This window comes from Leucopleurus acutus (assembly GCF_964270905.1).
Source record: "Leucopleurus acutus genome assembly, chromosome: 19".
In the NCBI taxonomy this organism is placed as follows: Eukaryota; Metazoa; Chordata; class Mammalia; order Artiodactyla; family Delphinidae; genus Leucopleurus; species Leucopleurus acutus.
Genome location: NC_139161.1, coordinates 59,078,089 through 59,097,571, shown reverse-complemented (window position 1 = coordinate 59,097,571; position 19,483 = coordinate 59,078,089). Strand labels below are relative to the sequence as shown.

The following is a 19,483-nucleotide window of genomic DNA, read 5'->3' as shown; positions in this document are numbered from 1 at the left end:
TTCCGAGGTTCTACCCGAGCTCTGTCTGGGTGGAGTCTTGTGGATGGATGTGCCCTGCCCTAGAGAGATGCCCGGCCCCGTCACATCCTCTAGGCCACCTGGTTTCTGGCTTTGCACCGGCCTCAGACTGACTGGCACCTGTTTTAGGGGAGGAGGACCCAGTGTCCCACGGCCACCACCGCAGCCATGTGCAGGGCCCCCCGGGGCCTCGTGTAGCACAGGGCAGGGTGGGTGCGGGCAGAGTTGAGAGGCGCTCCAGCCCACCGAACTGAGCCTCCAATGCCTGCGTGTCACCGTTTGTCCACGAAGCCATTGCACTTTGACAGTGGTCAGCCGTTTAAATGCAGGGGGAAAATGCAGAAGTCTTACTTAAAGAAAGTACCAGTGTCACGTGGGCAGCAGATACAAACGAAGTGAGTAAAGTAAGAATAAAGGGATGGGCGTTCACGGTACCCCTGCTCCGCCACGGGCATCGCTGGGTACTCTGGGTGAGGTGACCTCATGTGCCCCCAGCCTTGGTCCTGGCACTCGCAGGTGGTCTTTCCTTATAGACCTCACGCCGGGACCTGGCTGGCTCTTGGCGTGGTTGTCCTCTCTCTTTTCTCGCTGGGATGCTGTGCCCGTGTTCACCCGCCTGGAAGCTCCCTGAAGCCCGCGCTGTTGGGACTTTATGGAGGTGTCCTCACAAGGGCGTGATCGTTCATTAGCTCCATTTCCAGCCCGTCCCCCCTCTCGAGAGTGCGGGTGGGGAGCCTGAAAATCGTGGTGACCGGAGCCCATCCTGGGTCGCCTCATTAGAACAAAAGATACTCTTGGTACTCTTATAACTAAGGAATTCATAAGGCTTTCAGTAGCTGTGTGTCAGAGGTGGGGTCAAAGACCAGATATTAGAATAAGAGATGCCCCTGGTGCTCTTAGCACTGAGGGAATGGCAAGGGTTTTAGGAGCTCTGTGCTGGGAACCGGGGGGCAGAGGCCGATGTATGTTCCCTGCTCGCTCGCACCACCCAGCTGACAGGCTGTTGAAAGTGCTCATGTTTCCCTGTGTGCCTGGGGCTCTTAGGGCATCATCCTGCCTCAAGTGGTTACCGGCATTGCAGCGAACGTCCTCAACGTGGGCATGAATGCCCTCCTGCTGTACGCCCTGGACTTCGGAGTGGCGTGAGTAGTGACCCCTCCGTTCCCCACGTACTGAGTGCCTTCTGTGTGCCGGCTGGGATGCAGGGGAGGGGGCAGCCCAGTGGGGAATGCCAAGCTGTGTTCATGGGCGGCGGGTGCCCTGGAACCCGGGAGGGAGGAACGTTGGGGCTTAGTCCGGGGAGAGCGGGGAGCTGACACCCGCCCGGAGGAGGGTGATCCTGAGCCTGGGCACACAGGGAGGGGTGACCCCAGCAAAGGCAGGAGGTGGGCAGAGGCCTGTAGGGATTTTCCCGTTGTCCCTGGATTGTAAAGGAATGGAGCCAGATTCCGTCTCGAAGAAGCTCGAGCAGGCGGGGGTCACACAGAGTAAGACCTCCCCGGGCGGGTGCCACGTGCTGGTCCCGCCTCACTTGAGGCCCCCAGAGCCTGCTTCCTCCGTGTGGCTGGCGTGATCTCACCAGCACTCGTGGACTGGGCCCCGGCAGGTTTGAGGTGCTTTAGGGCAGTGTGTTCTTTCTTTTTTTCGGCTGTGCTGCACAGCTTGTGGGATCTTAGTTCCCCCACCAGGGACTGAACCTGGGCCACTGCAGTGAAAGCGCAGAGTCCTAACCACTGGACCGCCAGGGAGTTCCCTAGGGCAGTGTGTTTCTTTATAAATGAAAACTGGTTTCATGGGTCATGACCAGCACTTTGAAAGATTAAATACATTATGAATGAAATAAGATGAAATAGAATAGGAAATAGAACATGGCCTGGGGGTGTTTTTCATGAGATGTTTGCTTCTATGGCATGTGAGTACTGGATAGTGACGGAAATTTAATTCTTACTGTCGGTTGCAGTAAAAAATATATACAATGGGCATCCCTGGTGGCGCAGTGGTTGGGAGTCCGCCTGCCGATGCAGGGCACGCGGGTTCGTGCCCCGGTCCGGGAAGATCCCACATGCCGCGGAGCGGCTGGGCCCGTGAGCCATGGCCGCTGAGCCTGCGCGTCCGGAGCCTGTGCTCCGCAACGGGAGAGGCCACAGCAGTGAGAGGCCCGCGTACCGCAAAAAAAAAAAAAAAAAAAAATATATATATATATATATATGTATATATACACAAAAGCCGTTAATTGAAGGATTATGCAGAGTTGGAACACAGACCAATCAATGAAAAAACATTTGTAACATCTTCCAGAAAACCGAAAGAGGCTTTGGCTGTGGGGGAGTGAAGAGTCAGGGGCCAAGTTTGAGAAGCGGTGACACTGACCCACATAAGCATCTCAGCAGGCTTTTCTGAAGGTGAAGCTCAGAGACTGTCTTTTAGAAGGTTTTTTTTAAACAGATATACAGAGGGCAGTTTGGGAACAGGTGGGTAAGAGGAGAAAAACACAGGGATGGATTAAGAAATGAAAAAATGTGAGAACTGGTCAGGAGAGTGAAATGAAAAAACAGAAGAGAATCAGAGTTCCTGGTCTCTGTGCCAGGACAGGGTACATTCTATTTGTGGGGCTAAAATGTCATCCATTGACGATGCTCTCAGGTTATTTCCCAAGACAAAACAAATTTGTTATAATCCTGGGAAATAAAACTACTATGACCCTAGACCAGTTGTTGAACACAGTTGCTGTCTGCTGTAGCCTTATTTATTTATTTATTTATCATCTATCTGTCTTTTGCTGTGCTGGGTCTCAGTTGCGGCATGCATGTGGGATCCAGTTCCCCGACCAGGGATCGAGCCCTGGGCCCCTGCACTGGGAGCGCGGAGTCTTACCCACTGGACCACCAGGGAAATCCCTGCCATAGCCTTTGAACTAAGTATGTTTAAGAATTTATTTGATGGTTTATTTAAGGCTGTCAGAACAAGGAAGGGTGATAAGTCTTTATGTCCTTTTGCTTTTCTAGTAGCATTGGGTTCTTCCACAAAACTTCAATCTTGATGAAAAGAAGACAAGTCTATTATAAGTGGATCTGGTGTTTAAAAAGAAGATAGTCCAGGAGCTATGGGCTCATCTAATCACTGTGAGAGCGAAAGCTTATTATTTGGGAGGAATGTACTCACGGGTGACGATAGCTTTTTCTCCTTCAGAGGATCTGCCTGGGCGAACACCACTTCCCAGTTCTCCCTGTCTGCTCTTCTCTTCCTGTACGTGTGGTGGAAAAAACTCCACGTCCACACCTGGGGAGGTAATGAGGACATTAATTTCTTATTTATTGTTCAGAAAGATGTGATTCTGGTCTCTGAATTTTTTTTTCCCTCAGACTTTTTTTGTTTTTATCTTTTGGGAAATTTAAAAATTCTATAAAATATTTAAGTTACTGAAAATATAAAAGTTACAGGTTCAACGTGAGTTTTTTTTTTACATCTACGAAGGCAGCTTTTGTTCATAGAAACCTACTGGTTTGTAAGAATTAATATTAAGTGAGTTAAAATTGCAAATACAAAATCCTAGCTGTTTCTTGCAAATCACTCTGCTCTGTTCAAGTGAAGTTTGATTAATGTCTTATCAAATCACATGAACAGATGGAACTCTTAAACAATCAGCACCACTTTCAACTTAGCTAAAGTCCCTTAAGTATCCTAACATCCATTTGTAAATTTAGTAAAATAGATCTTTTTTTTTTTTTTTCCCCCTGGTACGTGGGCCTCTCACTGCTGTGGCCTCTCCCGTTGCGGAGCACAGGCTCCGGACGCGCAGGCTCAGCGGCCATGGGTCACGGGCCCAGCTGCTCCGTGGCATGTGGGATCCTCCCAGACCGGGGCACGAACCCGTGTCCCCTGCATCGGCAGGCGGACTCTCAACCACTGCGCCACCAAGGGAAGCCCAATAGATCTGTTTTTGTTTTCTATTTTTTGAATTGTCGTAAAATATATGTAATATAAAATTTGACATTTTAACCGTTTTTAAATGTACAATTTAGTGCCCTTAAGTACATTCACAGTGTTATGCAACCATCACCACCATCCATTTCTAAAACATTTTTCTCTCTCCAAATAGAAACTCTACCCATTAAGCAGTAAGTTCCCATTTTCCCTCTGCCCAGCCCTGGGTAACCTCTACTTTCTGTCCCTTTCTGTTGATCTTGTACCTGACACTTTGCTGAACTGATCTGTTCTTTCTAGGAGCTTTCTTGTGGATTCTTTGGGTAGGTATAGGATGGTGTCACGTGTGAAGAGAGAATTTTACTTGTTCCTTTCCAGGCTTTTTTTTTTTTTTTTAAGAATTCTTTTTTGTGTGTGGTTTTTAAAAAAATTTATTTATTTATTTTTGGCTGCATTGGGTTTTTGTTGCTGTGCGTGGGCTTTCTCTAGTTGCGGTGAACGGGGTCTACTCTTCGTCGCAGTGCGCGGGCTTCTCATTGCAGTGGCTTCTCTTGTTGCAGAGCATGGGCTCTAGGCATGCAGGCTTCAGTAGTTGGAGCACGCAGGCTCGGCAGTTGTGGCTCACGGGCTCTAGAGTGCAGGCTCAGTAGTTGTGATGCATGGGCTTAGTTGCTCCGCGGCATGTGGGATCTTCTCGGACCAGGGATTAAACCCGTGTCCCCCTGCATTGGCAGGTGGATTCTTAACCACTGCGCCACCAGGGAAGCCCCTCCTTTCCAGTCTTGATGGGAAGGAACAAGTAAAATTCTTTTCATTACTCTTTAAAATTTAGGTATAGTGAATTTTTGATATTAGTTTCAGGTGTACAGTATAGTGATAGAAAAATTTTATAGATTATACTCCATTTATAGTTATTATAAAATATTGGCTATATTCCCTGTGCTGTACAATATATCTTGGTATCTTATTTATTTTATACACAATAGTTTGTACCCTTAATCCCCTACCTTTATTTTGCCCCTTCCCCTTCTCTCTCCCTACTGATAACCCCTAGTTTGTTCTCTGTATCTGTGAGTCTATTTCTGTTTCATTATATTCACTAGTTTGTTTTATTTTTTAGACATATAAGTGGTACCATACAGTATTTGTCTTCCTCTGTTTCACTTATTTCATTAAGCATAATACCCTCCAGGTCCATCCATGTTGCTGCAAATGGCATTATTTCATTTTTTATGGCCAAGTAATATTCCATTGTACATACGTACCACATCTTCTTTATCCATTCTTCTGCTGATGGACATTAAGGTTGTTTCCATGTCTTGGCTATTGTGAATAGTGCTGCTTTGAACATTGGGGTGCATATATCTTTTGAATTAGTCTTTTCCTTAGTTTTTGGATATATACCCAGGAGTGGGATTGCTGGATCATATATAGTAGTTCTATTTTCAGAATTTTGAGGAAACTCCATACTGTTCTCCATAGTGGCTGCACCAATTTACATTTTCACCAACAGTGCAAGAGGGTTCCCTTTTCTCCACATCCTTGCCAACATTTGTTATCTGTGGTCTTCTTTGATGATGGCCATTCTGACCTGTGTGAGGTGATATCTCATTGCAGTTTTAATCTGCATTTCTCTTGATGATTAGTGATGTTGAGCATCTTTTCATGTGCCTGTTGGCCATCTGTATGTCTTTGGAAAAATGTCTATTCAAGTCTTCTGCCTATTTTTTAATCAAAAAAATTTTTATTATTTATTTTTGGCTGCGTTGGGTCTTCATTGCTTTCTCTATTTGCGGTGAGCGGGGGCTACTCTTCATTGCTATGCGCAGGCTTCTCATTGCAGTGGCTTCTCTTGTTGCAGAGCACGGGCTCTAGGCACTAAGGCTTCAGTAGTTGTGGCACACAGGCTCAGTAGTTGTGGCTTGCGGGCTCCAGAGCGCAGGTTCAGTAGTTGTGGCGCACAGGCTTAGTTGCTCCACGGCATGTGGGATCTTCCTGGACCAGGGCTCGAACCCATGTCCCCTGCGTTGGCAGGCGGATTCTTAACCACTGCGCCACCAGGGAAGTCCCAGGATTGTTTATTTATTTATTTATTTATTTTGCAGTACATGGGCCTCTCACTGTTGTGGCCTCTCCCGTTGTGGAGCACAGGCTCTGGGCGCGCAGGCTCAGCGGCCATGGCTCACGGGCCCAGCCGCTCCGCGGCATGTGGGATCTTCCCGGACCGGGGCACGAACCCGTGTCCCCTGCATTGGCAGGTGGACCCTCAACCACTGCACCACCAGAGAAGCCCAGGATTGTTTGTTTTTTGATGTTGAGTTGTATGAGTTCTTTGTATATTTTGGATATTAATCCCTTATCATGTATATGGTTTGCAAATATCTTATTTTATTTGGGTCCTCTCTCTTTTCTTCTTGGTGAGCCTGGCTAAAGGTTTATCAGTTTTGTTTATCTTTTCAAAAAACCAGCTCTGGGTTTCATTGATCTTTTCTATTGTGTTTTTTTTTTTTTTAAATCTCTTTCATTTATTTCCTCTCTGATCTTTACTTCCTTTCTTCTGCTGACTTTGGGCTTTGTTTTTCTTTTTCTAATTCTTTTAGGTGGGAGGTTAGGTGGTTTATTTGAGATTTTTCTTGTTTCTTGAGGAAGGCCTGTATGGCTATAAACTTCCGTCTGCTTGTGCTGTATACCATAGATTTTTGCAGTGTTGTGTTTCCATTTTCATTTGTATCAAGTTATTTTCTGATTTCCTCTTTGATTTCTTAATTGACCCATTGGTTTTTTAGTAGCATGTTTTTCAGTCTCCATGTGTTTCTTCTTTTCCCATCTTTCTTTCTAAGTTGTTTCCTAGTTTCATACTGTTGTGGTTGGAAAAAAAAGCTTGATATATAATTTCTGTCCTCTTACATTTCTTGTTACAAATTGTCGTTACATTTGTTGAGGCTTGTTTTGTGGTTCAGCATGTGATCGATCCTGCAGAATGTCCATTGTGCACTTGGAAAGAATGTGTAATTCTGCTGTTTTTGGTTGTAATGTCCTGTAGATATCTGTTACGTCCAACTGGTGTATTGTGTCATTTAAGACCACGTTGATTTTCTGTCCACTGATGGAAGTGGGGTGTTACTACTACTATTGTATTATTGTCAATTTCTCCCCATATGTCAGTATCCATTTAACAGTTCTCCATGCTCCCTTCCCCCAGCTCCCGGCAACCACTGTCTTCCTTTCTGATTCTGTGAGTTTGACTACTCTTGATGTCTCACATAAGTAAAATTATACAGTATGTGTCTTCTGTGCCTTTGTCTTATGTGTTAGTGTAATGACCTCGAGGTTCATCCATTCTGTAGCATGTGTCAGAATTTCCTTCCTTTATTAAGTTTGGATCATATTCCATTGTATGTATAGACCACATTTGGCTTATTTATTCATCTGTGAGTGGACATTTGGGTTGCTTCTACCTTTTGGCTGTTGTGAATAATACTGCTATGAACGTGGGTATACAAATATCTCTTTGAGATCCTGCTTTCAATTCTTTTATACATATATATATCCAGAAATGATTTTGCTGGACCGTGTGGTAGTTCTGTTTTTAATTTTTTGAGGAACCACCATACTGTTTTCCCATAGCGGCTGCATCATTTTACATTCCCACCGACAGTGCACAAGGCTTCCAGTTTATCCACATCCTCACCAACACTTGTTATTTTCTATTTGTGTGTTGTTTTAAAGCAGCCGCCTGATGGGTGTGAGATGATATCTTATTGTGTTTTTTTGATTTGCATTTTCCTAGTGATCAGCGATGTTGAGCGTTTTTAAAAAATGTGCCAGTTGGCTATTTGTGTATCCTCTTTGGAGAAATGTCTGCTCAAGTCCTTTGCCCATTTTTTGTTTTGTTTTGTTTTTTTGTTTGTTTTTTAATTTATTTACTTTATGGCTGTGCTGGGTCTTCGTTGCTGTGCGTGGGCTGTCTCTAGTTGCGGAGAGCGGGGGCTACTCTTCGTTGTGGTGCGCGAGCTTCGCATTGTGGTGGTTTCTCTTGTTGCGGAGCGTGGGCTCTAGAGCGCAGGCTCAGTAGTTGTGGCACATGGGCTTAGTTGCTCTGCGGCATGTGGGAACTTCCCAGACCGGGGCTCGAACCCATGTCCCCTGCATTGGCAGGCGGATTCTTCACCACTGCGCCACCAGCCTTTGCCCACTTTTTAATTGTTGTTGCTGCTGAACTGTAGGAATTCTTTCTATACTCTGGATATTATGATATCCAGGTATCCTTTCCAGATGGAATATTTACTAGTATCTTCTCCTGCGTGTTGCCCTTTCACTCTGTTGATTGTGTCCTTTAACGCCCAGACATTTTCAATTTTGATGTAGTTCAGTTTATCCAGTTTTACTTCAGTTGCTTGTGAGCACAGTGGAGTTCATCTAATCATTCTGCCATGTGTACGCCCAGTGTTCCGCTTTCCCCTGTAGTGCCCATCCATCATATTTTACTCTTCTAGCTCCCCAGTGATTGTGTCCTTGATGCCCCCATCATCCCACAAGCACACTGGCCACAGGGATACCTATGTGGTTTCTTACGGGACTCTGCACACGTTTCTCTGCTGCGTGTAACGGGAGTGAAACGTGTGGGTCACAGGGCATATACAGACGTCAGTTTCACTACATTTTGTCAGCCTTGTTCCCACCATCTCAAACTCTGGGCTTGTTGACCTCTTTAAAGTACATTGTTTTTCCGGTGAACACCGGCTCCTCCCAGTCTCTGAGCTTCTGGTGCAGGCATGTGTGTGAGACAGAACTGTTGGTGTCAGACTGTGGAAAAGTAAATGCTGTGTTCTTTCCTGTCCTCCAGGTTGGACCAGGGACTGTTTCCAGGAATGGGGCTCCTTCATCCAGCTGGCCATCCCCAGCATGTTCATGGTGTGCATTGAGTGGTGGACCTTTGAAGTCGGAACCTTCCTTGCAGGTTGGTCAGCACTTCGGTAGAAACCTGTCACCAGCCTGGTTAATCATGTCTACAGAGCTTTTCAGGAGACCCAAGTTTGCTTCTCCTTCCTCTTGGATTTATCAGGCCCTCGTGGAAGATTTCAGTACAGGTTTCACTGCCCATCCGACCGTAAGCACACTATTCAGGGTGGGTGCGGCTTTGTGCTACCCCACTGCCTTTCATTTTGTAGCTTTGAAAGGGACGATTGCCAAGGTCACGGAGCGACCTGCCAAGGTCACGGAGCAGAACAAAGCCCGAGTCTAGGTCTCAGGGCGCCGCCACTGTGTGGTGGCTCGGCCGGCTGTTGCTGGGCGTTTACAGAGTGGCGGATTTTGCTGTGTTCTAGCCTCGCCCTGTTTCTTTCCGACCTAGAACAGTTTTGGTCACGGGCATTCACCTTAGCCATCCACTGCTAGTGGAGGAACAGAGGAAACAGCGGAGACAGAGGGTAATAATACTTGATCTGAAAGTTTCTGTGGACACTGGAATGCGTTCATAGTGCCATCACTTCTCATGGAGTTCCACTGCCCTCTGTCCTTCCCTCCACACTGTGGTCCCCCGTCTCCCTGAAGGATGACCTGCACCCCCGGGCACCGCCTGGTTTTCTACTTAAGCCCCGTGTTTTGTTCCCTGGTGAAGTGGGGGCTTCTGGAATGAGCCTGTATCCCATCTTAGCTGCTGCAGTTCCTGGATGCTTCCTGAGTGGGGTTCTCCTTGGCACAGACAGTGAATTCTGCCATTGGATTACGCTTCTGGGGGCAATCTCAGCTTCTCTGAAATTACATTAGGTTCTAGTTTCATAAGGGAAATGTTCACTTTACTCCACTTTTTGAACATTTCAGGATTGATGAGCGTGACAGAGCTTGGAGCCCAGGCCGTCATTTACGTACTGGCTTCCGTGGCCTACATGGTAAGGCGATGCCGTGCTGTCCACTCGGAGAGTTAGACGGTACGAGGGGGGAGCGCAGCTGGAAAAGCAAGTGTGGATTTTGGAGCCAGACACACCGCTGGGTGTGGGTCCTGGCCGTGCTGCTTCCCAGCTGTGTGATGCTGGGCTCATTACGTAACCTTTCTGAGCTTAACTTTCCCCGTATACACGGTGGGAAAAAATAATACCTACCTGGCAGGTGAAAATTAAGACAAAGCTTATATAAAATACTTAGCAGAATGCCTGGCATGTTTATTGGAAATAACGGAGTTTACTGCAAATAACTTGGTGCTGGGATACGGTGGGGCATAAGGTGCAGACAGTCCCTGTCTCTTGTGGCTGGTGGGCTGGCGTGGAGATAAGCAAGCAAAGAGATGAATAAGAGCCTGACACAGACATATAACATGCACCATAGAAGAAGCAAACAACAAAAAAAAGTCTAAGCTGTATGAAAACAGAGACAGACACCTTTTTAGATAGGCGTTGAGGAACGGTCCTCCTGAGTTGCTGTGTAAGCGGAGACTTGAAGGGTGAGAAGGTGCCAGCCCGGGAAGCCCACAGTCAGGGCTGACCACAGGCCCTGAGATGCAGGGATGCACGAGAGCCCTTGCATGTTCAGGGACCTGATATGAGCCCGGTTGAGGGGTTAGCGAGGAGAGAAGCTTCTTGCCGCTGTGTAGAAGCTGGCTTGGAGGACAGGTGTGGGATGGGAGGCGGGAAGGAGGCTGTTGGAATCGTCGAGGGGAGCAAGTGGAAGGCGGCTGGTGGTGGAGAAGGGGCAGAGAGGCTGAGTTAGTGATGCCGTTGGGCAGAGCGGAAGTGACAGGACCAGGGTCTGGATGTGGGAGGCTTGGCAACGCACGGGCAGAATCACAAATGCCTCCAGGGTTTTGGGCTTGAACTGCGTGGCGTCAGGCCTTTTACCTTCTGAGGCTTTCTGAATATTCCAGTTCTGCACGTATAGGCCCTTTGTTCCTTGTTTTTGAAAAACAGATGCCATCTGGGCAGTAGGATGAGGGGCCATTTTTGTTTCTGTTTACATATGGTTTTTTAGTCTTAAAAGTGAAAGAAGGACTTAGTGGGGATTGATGTGGTCATGTAGGAGTGAGCCGGGAGGGTGTGTAAGGGCAAACCCCAAGACACAGGAGTCAGCAGCAGAAGGAGACCCCCACCAAGAGCCAGGCCCAGGCAGGTGTGGAAGGGGGGCGACCCCAAGAACAGGTCGTGGAAGAGCTGGGGAGAGGGTGGGAAGGGTCCCTTGGATTTAGGGTCATCGGAGACGTTCTGGAGTGATGAAAAGCAGGAGGCAGATGTGGGCACCGACCTTCTCGGGGTGAGGAAGCAGAGGCTGCTGGGAGTCAGTTCTGTCTAGAGGATTGGCTGTTGATGGGGGAAGGATTCCATCAAGGCACGATTTGGTTTTGCTTCTGTTTTTTAAAAAAAAGTAATTAATTTATCTTTGGCTGCATTGGGTCTTCGTTTTGGTGTGTGGGCTCCTTATTGCAGTGGCTTCTCTTGGTGCGGAGCATGGGCTCTAGGTGCGCCGGCTTCAGTACTTGTGGCGCACGGGCTTAGTTGTTCCGTGGCATGTGGGATCTTCCCGGACCAGGGCTCGGGATTCTTAACCACTGTGCCACCAGGGAAGTCCTTGCTTCTGTTTTTAAATGGTGGCCCTGGAGTTTGTTTGGGTTTTTTGTTTGTTTTTTGTTTGTTTGTTTGTTTGTTCTTTTGCAGTACGCGGGCCTCTCACTGCTGTGGCCTCTCCCGCTGCGGAGCACAGGCTCCGGACGCACAGGCTCAGCGGCCATGGCTCATGGGCCCAGCCGCTCCGCGGCATGTGGGATCTTCCCGAACCGGGGCACGAACCCGTGTCCCCTGCATCGGCAGGCAGACTCTCAACCATTGCGCCACCAGGGAAGCCCTGTTTGTTTGTTTTTAATATTTTTATTTATTTATTTATTTGGCTGTGTTGGGTCTTAATTGCAGCATGTGGGCTCTTCATTGCGGCACATGGGCTTCTTGTTGTGGTGTGCAGGCTCTAGAGCGTGCGGGCTCAGTAGTTGCAGCACCTGGGCTCTCTAGTTGTGGCATGTGGGCTCCAGAGCATGTGGGCTCTGTAGTTGCGGCAAGCAGGCTTAGTTGCCCTGCACCATTTGGGATCTTAGTTCCCAACCAGGGATCAACCCCAAGTCCCCTGCATTGGAAGGTAGATTCTTAACCACTGGGCCACCAGGGAAGTCCCGTGGAGCTTGTTTATAGCTTTGCAGTAAACCGAAGCTGTCTACCAATTCTACCTTATCTTCATATCTTCTGTTTTTCTACCTGTTCTATCACAGGCTTCAATTTTAATTTTTATTTTTAATTGTGGTAAAATACACATAACGTGAAGTCTACCATCCTAACTACCATTTTAACTGCCCAATTCAGTAGTGTTAAGCATATTTTGATCGTTGTACAACCAATCTCCAGAACTTTTTCCTCTTGCAAAACTGAAACTCTGCTCATTGAATAATTCCCATTCCTCCTGCCCTCAGCCTCTGGCAACCCCCATTCTAGTTTCTGTTTCTTGTCCCAGGCTTCCCTTTGTTAGAGACTGTGAAGCAATAAGTGTTCATTATTTTTATGGGAAAAAAACAAGCCCCCTTAGTGGTGAACTTAAAATAAAAATGATAAAATACAGAGAAATAATCCACCGAGAGCAAGAGTTAACAGATACAGTAAACAGGAAAGTTAGAGTTTGGAGTTTGAGATGATGGTATAATAATCAGAGAATAGAAAAGTCGTATGTTCAGAATCATTCAACATAAAAGAAGAAATTGATACCCAAAGAATATTTGGAAAACAACCAAGTAGGATTTAAAAAAAATGAAAATATAGCCACAGAAATTTAATACTTCATAGATTAGTTAAAACTGAACAATCAAATAATGAACTTGAAGACAGATCTGTGGAAATTCCCATAATAAAACAAAGGCCTATAAATAGATGGAATTAGATATGCAGACCAATGAAATAGAATAGAGAGCCCAGAAGTAAACCCTCACATATATTGTGAAGTGATTTTTGACAAAAACAACTGTTCCTGGGAAAACTGGATATCCACATGCAAAAGAATGAAGTTGGACCTTACCTAACACCATGTGCAAAGATCAACTCAAAGTGGATCTAAGACTTAAAACAATAAAACTCTTAGAAGTATATACATAAGGCAGAAGCTTCACAACATTGGATCTTGGATATGACAGCAAAGGCACAGGCAACAAAAGAAAAATAGACAATTGGACTTTATAAAAATTTTATAATTTTGTGCATCAAAAGACAGTATCAACAGAGTAAAAAGGCAACCCACAGAATGGGAGAAAATATTTGCGAATCACCTATGTGATAAAGATTACTAATCAGAATATACAGACAACTCTTAAAACTCAATAACAAAAACCAAAACATCCTGTTGTTAAAATGAGCAAAGGACTTGAACGGGTGTTATCTCCAAGGAAGATATACAAATGGCCAATAAGCACATGAAAAGGTGCTCAGTATCACCGATCATTAGGAAATGCAGATGAAAACTACAGTGAGATACCTCCTCACACCCATTAGAATGGCTACTCTCGAGAAAAAAAGAAAAAAAAAAGGAAACAGAAAATAAGTGTTGGCGAGGGTGCAGAAATACTGGAACCCTTATGCAGTGTCGGTTGGAATGTAAAATGATGCAGCTGCCATGGGAAAATAGAAAAATGGTAGTTCCTAAAAAATTAAAAATAGAATCACCATATGACCCAGCAATTCCACTTTTGGATGTATAACCAAAAGAGTTGAAAGGAGGATCTCAAAGAGATATTTTCACACTCATGTTCACAGCAGCCTTATTCACAAGAGTCAAAAGGTGGAAGCAGCCGCCTCAATGTCCTTCCACAGATGAATGGTTAAACAAAATGTGATACATACATACAATGGGGTTATCATTATTTAAAAAAAAGGAAGGAGATTCTGACACATGGAACAGTGTGGATGAACCTTGAGGACATTATGCTAAATGAAATAAGCCATACATAAAAAGACAAATACTGGACAAGTCCACTCATATGTGGTGCTTAGACTAGCCAATAGAGACAGAGTAGAAGGGTGGTTGCCAGGGTCTGGGGGAGAGGGGAGTGAGGATTTATTGTTTAATGGGCACAGGGTTTCAGCTTTAGGAGATGAAAAGAGTTCTGGAGATGATGGTGGTGATGGTTGCACAGCATTACGGAAGTATTTTAATACCACTGAAGTGCGTACTTTAAAATGGTTACTAACGGTTAAAAAAAATACACCACATAGTAATTACCGAAATAAGAAGGGAAGAAATGGCTAACACGGTAAATTTCACGTTGCGTGTATTTTGCCACAGTAAATACAAGTGAGAAAAAGTAGAACTGGAACATGTGAAAGGTGTAGACCCATTATATATCTTCTATCTAGTAGGAATTCCACAGGGAGAGGGTAGAGACTGGCGGGGATGCCGTATTCAGAGACGTTTGATGAGAGACAGAGACCATTAGATAACTGAAGTAAGACACGAATCTTAATATTCAACAATTATAATGAACATTTTATTGGAGATTCGAGCCTGTGCCATTAGGCAAGAAAAGGAGAATGCATTGATTTATTAACTAAAAGGCTGACGTGGCTTTCCTGACCTGTTGTTTGTGGATTTTTCTCCAGCAGACCTCTCCCCTGCGTGGGAAGGATCAGTACAGAGGTGGGATCTGTCACATGACATCTTCACCTAAGGGGTTTCTGCATGGGGAGCAGGGAGCAGCAGTCCTGACCTCCCCACTGCCCCACCCCACCTCCCATCCCCCAAGACGAGAAGGGCTTGGCTCTGAGGCACTCACACCACCAGTCGCTGTGCAGTGAGTCTGAGAGGGAGGACCGGTCAGCAGTGGGGTCTGGCCGTGCGGTGCTGTCTGTGACCCTGTCATGAGTCCACAGGACTGCTCATCATTGCCTCCTGGGCCCCTGTGGGAAGAACGAGTGGGATGTAGCCTTTTCCTCTTTCTCATCTGGACTTTGGCTTCCTGTTGTCCTTTCCCTCTTCCAGAAGCTCATCAGCTCACTTAGTCTCAGAGCTGTTAATGAGTTTCTTCTCTGTTAAGCATCTTTACTGACATTTTAGTGGCATTTGGGGAAGGAAGGAAGGGGGTTAAGCATGTGAGCTGGCCATTCATCTGGAGCTGAAGCCAATATGTATATTTTGAGCCCACAAGTCTTGTACATTTTTATATAGTCAGGCCCATTGTTTTTCAAGTTCTTAAACTTAACAATTTTTTTTTTTTTTTTTTTGCGGTACACGGGCCTCTCACTGCTGTGGCCTCTCTCATCGCGGAGCACAGGCTCCAGATGGGCAGGCTCAGTGGCCATGGCTCACGGGCCCAGCCGCTCCGCGGCATGTGGGATCTTCCCAGACCAGGGCACGAACCCGTGTCCCCTGCATCGGCAGGTGGGCTCTCAACCACTGCGCCACCAGGGAAGACCAACTTAACAATTTTTAATACATATTTTTTTTCAACTTCACTTAGGCTGGTTCTCAAACAGCAACAAATTAGACGGCTCTCAGGAGGAGGCTGCTTCTAGTAGGAATAGAAGTTAAAGCTGACGTATAAATTATTAAAAGCAGACCTGAGAACTAAAGTCGGGTTACTACACAACCCGTGTTTCACAAACAGCCCCCGAGGGCAGCACTGTCATCACAGGAGAACAACCGACATGACCCTGCAAGTTGAATAATGGTCTGTTTAAGAAGCAGGCAAGCACATAGCTTCAGATTTATAACCAGTAATTAAAGTTTGGGCATCTACTGTGAAGGGCCATAGTTCGATTTAATGGGTAATTAGACATAGGAATGTTGGACACACAACGTATGCTGGAGGCAGATTTCATCAGCTTTTGTGGAACTCCTACAGTGTGCCAGGCTTCGTTCTAAGTGCTTTTCTCACATGATTCATTTCATTTTTACGAATGATTTATATATTTATAGTTCATTAAGTCTTGTAGAATGTAGCAAAGTTGAATTGACTCTTGATAGTATATGTTTAGTTAATAAGGGAGGTGCTTTGCCCTCAAATCCAGCATCTTTAAGAGGTTCTGCTCTGATGCCTCTGATGGGGGCAGTGGTCAGGGCGGCTGTTACACACCTGTAACAGTGGGCGAGGCCAAGCCACTTGTTTCCAGTCACACGGCAAGGACGTACTGGAACCGGGTCTAGAACCCGGGGCTCTGACTCTGTCCTGGGTTTCCGCGCAGGTAGACTCCAGTGCACTGATACTCTGATTGTCAGACCCTCTGACCCCTCCTCGTGATTTTGTGATCATTCATTTCTAGGTACCTCTAGGCCTTGGCGTGGCAGCCAGCGTCCGGGTGGGCAGTGCCCTGGGGGCAGGGGATGCCCAGCAGGCACGACACTCCTGTGCCACCGCCCTCCTGTGTGCAGGTGAGTGTGGCACTGCTGCTCGCTGGCCGCAGCTGTATCGAAGTTGAGAAATATATATCATAGTTCCTCTGGGAATTGACTTACGTGTGCAAACGCAGCTGCAGTCTTTCTTCTTCATGCTGACTCCCGTTTACTCAGTTAAATGAAGCTCCTAAATATGACTTTCTGTTATTAGGCACCAGCTAAATACTCTTCCACTTGGTACTAACAGGAATCATTTCAAAGGCAGTTGTTGTCATGTGCAGGCTTCTTTCTTTCTTTCTTTTTTTTTTTTGCGGTATGCGGGCCTCTCACCATTGTGGCCTCTCCCGTTGCGGAGCACAGGCTCTGGACGCGCAGGCTCCGCGGCCATGGCTCACGGGCCCAGCTGCTCCGCGGCACGTGGGATCTTCCGGGACCAGGGCACAAACCCGTGTCCCCTGCATCGGCAGGTGGACTCTCAACCACTGCGCCACCAGGGAAGCCCGTACAGGCTTATTTCTGACCAGAATCTGTGTGCCCAGCTCTCCAGGTTCCTGGATCACTGACCCTTAGGCAGTTTGAATGTTCTGGAATCTGAGCAGTTAGAGAAGATGCTGATGATGCTGTCATGTTATTGAACATCTTTTCTATGAGTCTCCCTTAGAAAAAGAAGTTAGAATCATCTGACCTTAGGTGCTCTTTTCCTAGACAGTAAGAAGAAACACTTTAAATTATTACATTTCTGAAATCATTGAGACAAATATCTCCTGAGAAGTCAGTACGAGGATTTATCACACTCGGGAGCATTTTCATTTCCTGCTGTTTCTTCTGTATTTTCCAGGTGTTTGCGCACTTGTAACCGGTATCTTACTTGCTGCTTTAAAGGATGTGGTAGCCTATGCGTTCACCAGTGACAAGTATGTACCGTCTTCTAGGAGAACATTTTTAGTTTTATGCTTTCTTTCTTCACTATACTTTTCTGACTCTGAGTAGCATTTTACTCCATAGGAAAATCTGTAGTGCAGAGCTGCGAGTGAATCTGAAGAGGTTTGAATGAAGGAAGCCCATGGAAACCCCCTCCACCCCTCCAATACCCAGTTCATTTATCAAATGCAAGTGGGCTTTCTCTTGTGCTCCGTGTGTCTTTGCTCAGAGATACACAGAAAAAGCACATGGAAAAAACCTCATCCCCAGAAAGGCACCTCCCCGTCCAGGGCACGCTGGCAGCCAGCACGCCTGAATCATCTGGGCAGTGTTTGCGTAAACCACTGACCCAATCTTAGGTAGAATTTTACTGCGTTTTCTGTAATGATGTGTTTGCGTAATTATTTAGATGCAGTAAAGTGTCTTGAATAAACCAAATCCTTATGAAGAAGCTTCAGTAATTTGCACCAGTTGCCTCAGATTATGCTTATGGAGAAATTCGGTTTTATTACTTTTAAGTGTGCTCTTCTAGTTTGACCCAACCCCACTAGTTTTAGACCAGTGCTTAAATATACTGTAAAATCTTAGGGCTAGGGAGGTGGTCAGATGGAGGTACAGGAACTAGATTTACGATCCTGCGCTAAACAACTAAAAAACTGGACAAAATCTGTGTTTTTCAAAATGGCGTTCAGACATTGGACCACAGGCAGCCCAGATAAATCCTGAGGAGAACCCCGTGATTGCCCCAGCTTACCGTGAGGGAGTTTCCAGGACAAAGTGCAGACAGGGACCCTGGGAAACCCCCCCCCCCCGCCATCTCCTTGGGTTGGGGAAATGGAGTTGGGAGTGGGGAGGCTCTGTGGCGAGTTCCCAGGCAGAGTCCCAGAGCAGGGAGAGCACCTGGAGGGCGCCCAGAGAGCGCTTTGGAGATCTATGGAAGCTCTCCCTCAAGTCTTCAGCCGACCGCTGAGCCAATTGTGCGTGTAAGGGTCCCACCTGAGGCCAGGGAAGTGGGGTGAGGGACGGGAAGGAACACCTGAAAGGAGCAGGCAGAACAATCCCTGAAGCTCATAAAGGGTCGGTCAGAGTGTGTGTTCCCACCACGTGGAATGAACAAAACCTCGTAATGCATGGGATGGCTGGTGGAGTTCTCAGAAGGACCTTGCCTCAGGAGAAGGAAAATTAGCCCTAGAATGAAGCCTGCTCTGGTCCCACCTAACAAAGCTTAAAAGTAGACTTTGAAAGGATCAAATTGTTTCCAAGAAATTTAACTGTATTAGAGCTCAAGAGTACTTAAATTATTACAAGAACATGCAGTATTCGACAAACTAAAATTCACGATGTCTGCATCTAATTAAAAATTACCAGGTATACAAAGGAGCAAGAAATTAAAATCCATAGAAACATCAATCAGTTGAAACCAACCCAGAAATGAAACATATGAAAGAATTAGTACACAGGGATATTAAGAGTTTTAATAACTATGTTTTGTATTTTCAAGAAGGTAGAGGAAAACGTGAGCATGCTAAAGCAAGACATCAAGGATTTTTTAAAAAACAACAAATTGAACTTGCAGAGCTGAAAGAAGATGTCTGAAATGAAGATATATTGGATGAGAGTAACAGCAGATTAGAATAGTGTAGAAGAAAAGATTAGTGAACTTGAAGATAGAGCAATAATACATATCCTAAATGAAATGCGGTGAGAAAAAAGACTGGAAAAATATGAGTATCAGTGAGCTGTGATTGGCCTAAAAAGGCTGTAACTAGGGTTCTCAAAACAGAGAGGAGAGGGAACAGGAAAAAAACCTGAAGAAATAATGGCAAATCTTTCTAAATTTGGTAAGATCTTAGAATTAAAGAGATCTAAAAGGCTATTTGATGTAATCACTCATCTTACATCAGGATTCCTCCAAAACATCCTTGCCAGGTTGTCCAACTTACACTTTCATAACCTCAGTGGGTGAGGATCTTGCTACCTCTGAAGGCAGCTTTGATTCTCAGGACACCTTCCTTTTTTTTAAAAAATTAATTAATTAATTAATTTATTTTTGGCTGTGTTGGGTCTTTGTTACTGTGCGCGGGTGTTTTCTAGTTGTGGTGAGCTGGGGCTACTCTTTGTTGCAGTGCATGGGCTTCTCATTGCAGTGGCTTCTCTTGTTGTGGAGCATGGGCTCTAGGTGCGCAGGCTTCAGTAGTTGTGGCTCGCGGGCTCAGTAGTTGCAGCTTATGGGCTCTAGAGTGTGGGCTCAGTAGTTGTGGTGCACGGGCTTAGT

At 45.9% G+C, this 19,483-nt stretch overlaps 1 protein-coding gene across 1 annotated transcript in view; it reads left to right on the top strand.

The window, feature by feature from the left end:
- SLC47A1 (solute carrier family 47 member 1) overlaps positions 1-19,483 on the top strand; it is a gene marked incomplete at its 5' end in the record, with an annotated part of 49,760 nt that overhangs the window by 11,889 nt on the left and 18,388 nt on the right. The window contains 6 exons of the mRNA XM_082861638.1: positions 1,063-1,160; positions 3,208-3,305; positions 8,789-8,902; positions 9,766-9,833; positions 16,215-16,323; positions 17,126-17,201. Of these exons, the coding sequence (XP_082717764.1) occupies positions 1,063-1,160; positions 3,208-3,305; positions 8,789-8,902; positions 9,766-9,833; positions 16,215-16,323; positions 17,126-17,201 (563 nt within the window). The remainder of the gene's footprint in view (positions 1-1,062; positions 1,161-3,207; positions 3,306-8,788; positions 8,903-9,765; positions 9,834-16,214; positions 16,324-17,125; positions 17,202-19,483) is intronic.